The 10146-nt window shown below is 43.9% G+C and overlaps 1 protein-coding gene across 1 annotated transcript; it reads right to left on the reverse strand.

Annotated features, from left to right (window-relative positions):
• Positions 1–6249: 6249 nt before the first annotated feature.
• Positions 6250–9052, reverse strand: IL20 (interleukin 20; the record flags this gene model as incomplete). The annotated part of the gene is made up of 5 exons (XM_079761884.1): positions 6250–6327; positions 7510–7584; positions 8279–8431; positions 8547–8609; positions 8894–9052. 5 exons carry the CDS (start codon positions 9050–9052, stop codon positions 6250–6252), a joined length of 528 nt encoding a protein of 175 aa, XP_079618010.1.
• Between the last annotated feature and the right edge of the window lie 1094 nt (positions 9053–10146).

A 10146-nucleotide genomic window follows, 5' to 3' on the forward strand; every position in this document is an offset into this window, starting at 1 on the left:
GGCCTCCAACAGGCCCGGAGGAAGCGGGAGGCGCCAGAGGACCAAGTTCAGCACAAACCAACTTCAGGTTCTTATCGAGGCCTTTGAGAAGGACGCATACCCTGATGTCACTGTCCGAGAAGAACTAGCCAAGCAAACCCAGATTCCTCAGTCCAGGATCCAGGTGTGGTTTCAGAACCGGAGAGGTAGACAATCCAAGGACTCCCAGAGGAGGCCCCGACCGAAGGCAGACGCTGCAGCTCCCGGATCCCGCCAGGGTGCATTCCCTGCCCCCCTCCACCGTGGCCTCCAGGGCCTTGCCCCCCGACGTGGCTCCGGCGTCGGAACTCTCCAGAGCTATGCGGACCAATTCTCCTGGGGGGCGGGGCGTGCTTCTGGGCCAGCAGTCCTCTGGGGGCACGCTGGTGGGCTGGGGGCCAATGTGGCCTCTCCCGACCTGGAGACTCCAGCCAAGGCACTGGGAGAACCTTCCGGGAGTTTCCACCACTCTTCAGCTCTGGGTGCATTTCCTGCTCCCCAACAGCCCTTCCAGGTAGAAGCCGGTGGCATAGACACGCATCAGGGGGACCCCAGGACGCTCATATGTGGGGACTGGGCCCTGCCAGCGCAGGGGCAGCATTTTCCTTCTGATGGGCAGCAGCCATGGTGGGGCTGGCAGCCTCTACCTGCTTGGGAGCCAGGGATGGCTCCCCAGCAGCCACTGTCCCAGCACCCTGGAGCCCAGAAGCAGCCACCCCTGCCCGCTTCAGCCCAGGAACACTGGATGGATCCTGCTGAGACCAGATGCCTCAAGGAGGAGGAGGAGCCCGAGCTGTTTGGACAGACTGCGGACTGAACCGTCCCAGGTTTGATTGCCCTCAAGGGCTTGTACTTGGGCAGCAGACTCAGTCTTGTGGGAGGCGACTAATGGATGTGTCTCTCTCACCCTGAAGTTGCTCTCTGACTCCTGCTCAGGTTTTCTTTGACAAGTTTTACAGTATAGATTGTACATTTAGATTCATGATCCATTTCGAGTTAATTTTCACATATGGAATAAGGTATGGGTTCCTTCACTTTTGCCTCCTACGCTATCTAATTATTTCAGCACCATTTCTGGAAAAGGTTATTCTAGCTCCACTGAGTCACCTTGGCACCTTGGCAAAAAAAAACCAATCGCCCGGATTCAAACGCTCCAGCCGAGGGCTCGGCTGGAGGAAGCTGCTGATGGGCGGCCTTGTTTTCGCTCTGCCCGCGGACGGTTGCTTCTGTGCGGTGCCCGGAGGACCTCGCAGGCCCAGGCGGCTGGTGCCTGGGGGAAGCCACCGTCTCTCAGAGGAAGCGGATCAAGCGCAAGGCTCCCCGCGGCTTTCTTGGGCGCGTCTTCAAGCGACAGAAACCTCACCTTCATCCAGGGACCAGGTGCGACTTACTGGTGCAGCTGAGCTGTTTACTGTTTATTCGTCGACCGGCAGAAGAAGAGTCCAGGTCAGATGCTTGTAAGAATAAGTGTGGAATCATTCAAGACCAGCATGTACTGGCTGCAGCAAAGGTCATGCTAAAGAAGAGCAGAGGTTAGAAGTCAAAGAACACATTTTTGAAATTTATATGATGATTTTTTTCTTTTTATTTTAGTTGATAAACAGATCGTGAAAGCACTTTTTACATATTAGTTAATATTGTGTATTAAAATATTGGCTGCTTGGGGGGATTTGTGTATTCTTTCACTAGCATTGAAACATCTCAAACAATATCTAACTTTATTTTTTAGGAATTATGTTTCATTCACTTTAAATGGACTCAAGTTCATTTTACTTTTGTTTGGTTGGTATTTGCAAATGTTTTGCATATTAAAAATGAAATCTTACGATGTGAAGTAGCCTGGAGAGATGTGTTTCTTGAAATTAAGCTTATAAGTATTTACCTTTACATACAATTAACTATGGAATTAATTTAACCTTTGAAAAAGTACAATGGGCAATCAAATCTAGGTCCGTTTAAATAATTTTAACTCTTTTTTAAAAAATTCTTTATTGTTGAAAGTATTATATATGGCTCCTTTTCCCCCATTGACCTCTCCCCAGCCACTCCCCCCCCCCCCCCCCCCCCGCACATGCCCTCACCCCCTACTGTCTGTGTCCAATGGTCATGTTCCTGTGCATGCATACAAGTCCTTTGGTTTGGTTGATCTCTTACCCCGCCCCTTCACCCTCCCCTGTCTTCCCTCTGAGATTTGATGGTCTGTTCGATGCTTCTATGTCTCTGGATCTATTTTTGTTCATCCTCTTATGTTGTTCGTTATATTCCACAAAATGAGTGTGATCATGTGATATTTATGTTTCTCTGACTGGCTTATTTTGCTTAGCATAATGCTCTCTAGGTCTATCCATGCTATTGCAAGTGGTAAGAGTTCTTTCTTTTTTACAGCAGCATAGTATTCCATTGTGTAGATGTACCACAGTTTTTTAATCCATTCAACTGCTGATGGGCACTTAGGCTGTTTCCAAATTTTAGCTATGGTATATTGTGCTGCTATGAACATAGGGGTGCATATATCCTTTCTGATTGGTGTTTCTGGTTTCTTAGGATATATTCCTAGAAGTGGGATTACTGGGTTAAATGGGAGTTTCATTTTTAATTTTTTTAAATATATTTTTATTGATTCAGAGAGGAAGGGAGAGGGAGAGAAAGATGGAAACATCAATGATGAGAGAGAATCATTGATCAGCTGCCTCCTGCACGCCCCCTACTGGGGATCGAGCCCACAACCCTGGCATGTGCCCTTGACCTGAATCAAACCTGGGATCTTTCAGTCCTCAGGCTGACACTCTATCCACTGAGCCAAATCAGCCAGCGCCCATTTTTAATTTTTTGAGGAAACTCCATACTGTTCTTCACAGTGGTTGCACCAGTCTGCATTCCCACCATCAGTGTACGAGGGTTCATTTTTTTCTCCACATCCTGATCAACACTTGTCATTTGTTAATTTGTTGATGATAGCTATTCTGGCAGGTGTAAGGTCGTACTTCATTGTTTTGATTTGCATCTCTCGGATGATTAGTGACTGACCATTTTTTCATATGTCTCTTGGCCTTCTGTATGTCTGCTTTCAGAAAGTGTCTATTTAGGTCCTTTGCCCATTTTTGATTGGATTGTTTATCTTTCTTTTTTTAAGTTGTATGAGTTCCCTATAAATTTTGGAGATTAAACCCTTATTGGATGTAACATTGGCAAATATGTTCTCCCATGCAGTGGACTCTATTTTTTGTTAATGGTTTCTTTTGCTGTGCAGAAGCTTTTTATTTTGATTTAGTCCCATTTGTTTATTTTCTCCTTAGTTTCCATTGTCCTAGGAGATGTGTCAGTAAAGATATTGCTATGAGATATGTCTGATATTTTGCTGCCTATGGATTCTTCTAAGATTTTTATGGTTTCCCATCTTACGTTTAAGTCCTTTATCCATTTTGAGTTTATTTTTGTATATGGTGTAAATTGGTGGTCTAGTTTCATTTTTTTGCATGTATCTGTCCAATTTTCCCAACACCATTTATTGAAGAGACTGTCTTGACTCCATTGTATGCTCTTGCCTCCTTTGTCAAATGTTAATTGAGCATAATGGCTTGGTTAGTATTGCAAATGTTTTGTATATTAAAAATGAAATCTTACTATATAAAAAAAAAAACAATTGCCCATACATGTGTGGGTCTTTTTCTGGACTTTGTTATGTTCCACTGATTGATCTATTTTTACACCAATACCACACTTTCTTGATTGCCATAGTCTTATATAAATCTTAAAATCAAATATTAATCCTCCAATTTGGTTCTTTGTCAAAGTTATTTTGGCTACTTTAGGTCTGTTGCATTTTAATATGAGTTTTAAAGTGAATTTGTCCATTTCTACCTTAATAAGGTTGCTGAAGTTTTGATTGTGATTGCATGGAATTTATGGATCAATTTAGAGAGAACTGACATCTTGGTAACACTGAGACTTCCAACCCACGAATATGGCAGTAAAGCTCTTTGTTATTCCATCATCTTTCATTGCTCCCAACAACGGTTTACAGTTTCTAATGTGGAGATAACCTTTCACATCTTTTGTCCCTAATTTATGCCCAAGTATGTAAAATTTTCGATGCTATTATAAATAGTCTTTTTTTAAAATGTCCAATTTGTGGTAAATGGAATTACAATTGATCTGTGTATCTCAAGCTTATATTCTACTACCAAATGGAGCTTCCTTAGTAGTTCTAGTAGCTTTTTGTAAATTCCATCAGATGTTCCCACCTCGATGAGCATGTCATCTATGAATAAAGGTAGTTTTACTTCTTCATTTCCAATTAGGATGACTTGTGTTTCTTCTTGCATTGACTTGAGGTTTAATGTCCTGGAGGTATGGGAACCTGAGTTTCAGTGCCAACTCTGCCGTCACTCACTATGTAACCTTTGGCTTTCCCTCTCTGAATGTACAAACGGACAACGGCTAGTCCATATATAAAAATAGAACTCTGACCCACAGTCTGCAGCAGCCAGCCGGGGAAGCCAAGTCACAACCTCTGTAGCTATCAGGCCCCAAATGGCCAGAACTTGATTACTCGCTCACAGCCTCTCTGATGTTTGTCCCCACTTCCCTCTTAGCATGAACAGGAGACAGCCAAATGCGCACCCCTAACCAATCACACAGGATGCCCCGCTTCTAGTTAGCTCTGAACCCGTGTTACTGTAAAGTGATCTGAACGTCCCTCCCCTAGTTTCTAACATGGAGTAAAGCAATGCCCTCTGAGAGGGGTTAGCGTTCCCCGTTGTAATCCACAGCTTCCTGCCTGTCCCGCCCCTTCCAGTTAAGGCCTGACTCACTGCTCCTGACAATTGGGCTGAACAGAGAGCGTCACCTTTTCTCCTCCCAACCTTCCAGTGAAATAGCGGAGTCATTCTCTCACCATTTGTTCTGCTGCCTCCTGTTGGCAAGGCCCAGGAAAACAAATAAAGGAGCTTTGTTCTCGCCTCCGGGAGCCAACCTCAGACACACCCACCTGGAAGACACACCATTGGCAGGTAAAACCAGCCTCCTCCTTGCCATCCAATGTCTCTTAGAGGTGGTGTTTCTAATTTTAACGCTGACTTCAGTGAAGTTGACTTCTCCACTCTTTATTGAGAGTTGTAGCTAAGTTTTTGTCAGACTAAGTCAGAGAAAACCAAGAGGCATATGACTAGAAAATCTGATAGGGGAAGGGTGATAGGTAAAATCTCACAGAAAATGGGTGATTATAATGGGGAAAAGGAAAGCAGAAGATGCCTTGTTTTCAGAGGAGCAGAGAAGACTTTCTCGTGCCCAGACGCTGTGACTCAGTGGTTGAGCATCGACCTATGAACAGGAGGTCACGGTTCAATTCCCAGTAGGGGTATATTCCCCGGGTTGCTGGCCTAATCCACAGTAGGGGTGTGTAGGAGGCAGCCAGTCGATGATTCTTTCTCATCATTGATGGTTCTGTCTCTTTCTCCCTCTTCCTTCCTATCAATAGGAGAGAGAAGTCCTGGGTCCCCACTCTCGTTCTTCTTCCCCAAGGCACAAGCGGTCCCTAGGCAATATGAGATTCAAGCTCATCCCCATTGTTGTTTCTGTTCCTGAAGCATTTTTCAACGCCAACCAAATATTGTGCAAAGGAAACTTTATTCGTGGAATACAATTTTACCATACAGGATTCCACAGCTGGAAGATACACAAGTATGGGGGTGGGGAGTTGGGTGGGGTGGTCAGTAATTGTGAGGCACATCTGTAATTTTTCATTGGAACTTCTTTCACAGCTCCTACTTAGTAACCATTGTTTCCATTTACAAAACCATGGTGGCAGTCAGTAAATATGTCCTTAATTTAATAAAAGTGACTACCCACCCCAGCCACTCATCCAGAGAAGTCACAGTTTGTTCACTGTTTGAAAACATACAATGTGCCCTAGTCATAAATATTATCTATGAATTTTTAAAGACATGCACAAGTACAAAAATAAATAGATTAAATAGCAGAAATAAATAAATTAATTAACGAATAAATATACCCAACAGTACAAACAATATCACCAAAATCTTATAAACCCATGGTGTAGATTAAGAAATGAAAACAACCACAATAAGGAAATAAATATTAAATAAATAATATACACAGTGACCAGCACTAAATGATGAAGCAAAGAGATGGTGGTTTGGGGTAATGTCTCCACAGTTCTCAGGACTGGACTCAGCCAGAAGCACTGTCAGCGGTATCATCACTTTGCTCCTATCTCGCCTCCTCCATCCATTGCAGGAGAATGTCTAGCTCTCCCACAGCTTTCACCACCGCTTCCTGAAGTTTAAGCTGAAAGACACACAGTTATGTAATGAGCAAATCAAAAGGAGACAGCATGCACCCCAAGATTAATCCTCTTTTTTCATTGGCAGTTCTGTTGGGGATCACAAGCAGAGCATTCTTTTTAAGATGGAAGAGCTTGAAAGAGCTCTTCCATCTTAAAAAGAATGCTCTGCTTGCACACAGGGGCTGCTTACTCTGCATACTTCAATTGAACAAATATGTATTGTGCTAAACACTGGGCTGGCTCGGGATCAGGAGATGAATTGTACATCCCCTACCCACAGGGCCTTTACAGTCTAGTGAGGGAGACAAGCAGAAGCAGGCAGTTAAAATGTAGTGTGGTGCCCAGCTGGCATGGCTCAGTGGTTGAGCGTCGACCTATGAACCAGGAGGTTACTGTTCGATTCCCGGTCAGGGCACATTCAGGCTCAATCCCCAGTGTGAGGCATGCAGGAGGCAGCAGATCAATGATTCTCTCTCATCACTGATGTTTCTATCACTCTCTCCCTCTCCCTTCCTCTCTGGAATCAATAAAAATATATTTTTAAAACATGTAGTATAGTGAATAAATGATGGAGTCCACACAGTTCAATAGTAGCGGCACTTAACTCAGAGAGGTAGCAGTACCTCCTTGGAGGTGATGTGTAGGCTGAGTCTAAAGGATGCGTAGAATTAGTCAGTGAGTAGTGGACTCCAGGCCTTCCTGGCAGATGTGCAAAGGCATGAAGTGAGAAACAGCATGGGGTGGGCACCGGTGAAATTGTGCGTGATGTTTTTGAGGGCATGTATGAGTGCGTGCATGGTTGGAAGACTATAGCCTCTTGTTCATGCACCTGGAAGATGTGTTTTTAAAAGGCCATTCCCTTTTCATTCTTAAAGCATTTTTTCAGAGAAAGCACCCTTCTAAAGCCCACCTAGCTGTCCTTGGGGTATAGCAGAGGGACAGGCCACATGACCTCAGAGAGCTATTAACCTGAGAGCTACAGGATTTCTCCCAGTAGGAATACCCATCCCACTCATTTATGATCTCAGTTCTAAAAACACACTCATTGGGGTGGGGGGGGGGGGGCAATGGTAAAATATGTACACATATAATACCTTAATAAAAAAAATTGAAAAAAATAATAATAAAATAAAAAAAATAAATAAAAACACACTCATCCCAACCAAGGCCAAAATTGCATATACCGTTTTGAAGTGACTCAGAATCTGGTTGAATTTCTCCAGTGCTTCCTCCCCACAAGGGCATGTCATATGGGCATGCTGAAAAGAAGGCCAAAGAATGATAGGTTTTATAAATATTCTGATTATCTGCTATTAACATGAAGTAGGTGGGAATTCTACTCTTTCTATAGGTACTCCTTTCTCATAGACAAGTCTTATCAGACCTCATCGTTTGAGATCATTAACCTAGTCATCAGTAGAACAGAAAACCAGCTTTTTAGGCTCAAATACAGAGCTCACTGCTTCTTTTTAGAGACAGGTAACACTGAAGGAATGTGTGATCACAGTGTCATCTAGCCTGTACCCCCTATTCAGCTCTAGTCTGCCCCCCTCCCAGAGAGTCCCCATGGAAAGAAAGAATTGGATTCCTAGGTCCTACTGAGGCCCTATCTTGATATTGAGTCCAATGGCCTAATGACTAGCTGCCTGGACCCTGGATGTACTAGTATACACACCGTCAGATACCTCACCTTAATTTCATGGATAAAAGATAATTGTCATTAACATCAAATAACTAGCATTTTATAGTTCTTTAGGCTTTTTAGATGGAGCATATACCCAAAAGTCAATAAAACTGAGTTCTCATTACCTAGTCACATGGCTCAACACAGACTGTTAGAACTTTTGGACTCAGTTTTTCCATCTTTTAAATGGGAGTAAAAAAAGGAGCTTGGTTACTAAGTCATTGAAGCTGTGTGCTAAGATTAATCCTCTACCCAAGACCCTTACTCACACAGAGCCGGAGGTCCTTCTTGATAGTCAGAAAAGAGTTGGCGAGGCTGCTGAGCTTCCGGAGGAGATGGTGGTCAGGGGTCTGATAGTTTTTGAATACCGTGCCCAGGTAGAGTCTCAGTATATGGCGAAGGAGGCAGCACTGATCTGCAGGCTACAAAGAAGACTAGTATGTTGGTGGGAGAAGGTGTCCCGGGACAAGACTCAGAGTGATCGAGATGCCCCTGGTTTACAGTTCCTCCCAGAACTCCTATGGGCCAACCACATACCTTTGTGTCTTGCAAAAACTTAGTTTTCAAGATTCTGAGGTCCATGATTTCATCTTTGGCTTGCTAAACAGAAAAAGACAAGACAAGAAAATGACAGGTCAGTGATGGCTGTCAGGGTCTTAGAAGACATAGAGACCTCTTACCCCCTCCTTGCCATGACCCTTGGACAGCGTCCCTTTCCAAAATACTTTTAAATTATGAACTACAGATGTTTCCTGGGAATGCATCCTCCTGGTAAGGAGTCCCCAACCTGTCTCTTTTTATGGTCACACTATTGGGGGACAGAGAAAGACAAGTAGAGAAGGGGAGAAGCAGCCACAAATTGGGAGGGTGCCTCCCTCACATACCACTCTGTCCCTTATCTGAGAAAATCCATTTTGCATTTCTTGAAGGTTCGTGGTGATCATACAGCTTCCCAAATGGAATGTCTTCAGCCCAGCAGAAGGTGTCCAGGAGAGAGAAAACACAGCCAAGAACAGGCAGAGGGGGAGACAAGAACTTTTCATCTTGTGCCAGAATCTGGAAACCACAGGAGCTAGGAATTCAAAGAAAAAAAGCATGACTTACTGATTTCCCATCTCATGCTTTAAGAAGCCAATCTAGTCACCAGGGACGCGCCTCCCCCAGATGTCTCTTGGGGGTGAAACCTCATAGCTTTATCTGATTTCTGACAGTCGGATGCATTCATCTAACTTACTAAGGAAAACTGCTGAGCCGCCTCAAAGAGTAGCTTCCAGGTGCTTCTTCGAGGTCTGAGTGTGAGTTGGTGCTACAAGTCCCAGCTCTTTTATTCTGTCCCCATCCCAGCCCCATCATCATTGCCCAGCACTAAGGCCTGGAGCAGCAGGCACTTGTAGTGAGTACATAGAGCATGACATCTCAGGGGAAATGTCAAAACTTGTTTGAGTTGACGTATATCATCTTCCCTTCCAGAATGCCAGTGTAGCTCACCCTAGACCCGCAGGGAAACTGGGGGAAAACAGAACTCACAGGAGCTGTTGCTGAGACACCAAAAACACTTGGAGAAAATTGTCTTGATTTTATGGCCACCTCAGGGCAGAGAAGCTTAGTTCTGTTTGGCATTTGACTGAGATCAGATTGGTTATTTGGGGATAGCAGATTTATTTCAGCCCCGAAGGCAAATAGAAAGTCAATGACTTCATAATAATTCTACTGCCAGGGAAAGGCAAGATCTGGTAGGCAATCATCCCAAGTCCACCTAACACTTCTGCACCCCCCTGAGCTGTTGACTCCCCAGCGTCCTCTGCAGGAAGACTTTAGTCAGGCACAACTGGGATGAATCCAAGAGCACACTCTTTCCTGGCCCTTTAACTCCTGGTGAAGATCAAGTATGATCTCAAACACAGAGGAAAAAGGCAAAAGAAAACTGATTTCTTCTTGGGGTGAACCTTGCTCTGTAGTGGCACTTTATAATATTTGCTGCGTTTTACGATGAAATAATAATGGGCTGGGATTAGAGTGAAGAAGCACTTACTTTAGGCACAAAATTTTAGGGAGCACCAAAAGTCTCAGAAAAATCAATAATAATAATTTGAGATTTAAATAAATAATCTTTTAATTGTTATATTTAATATTATAT

Source organism: Cnephaeus nilssonii (genome assembly GCF_951640355.1).
Source record: "Cnephaeus nilssonii genome assembly, chromosome: 21".
NCBI classification, from domain to species: domain Eukaryota; kingdom Metazoa; phylum Chordata; class Mammalia; order Chiroptera; family Vespertilionidae; genus Cnephaeus; species Cnephaeus nilssonii.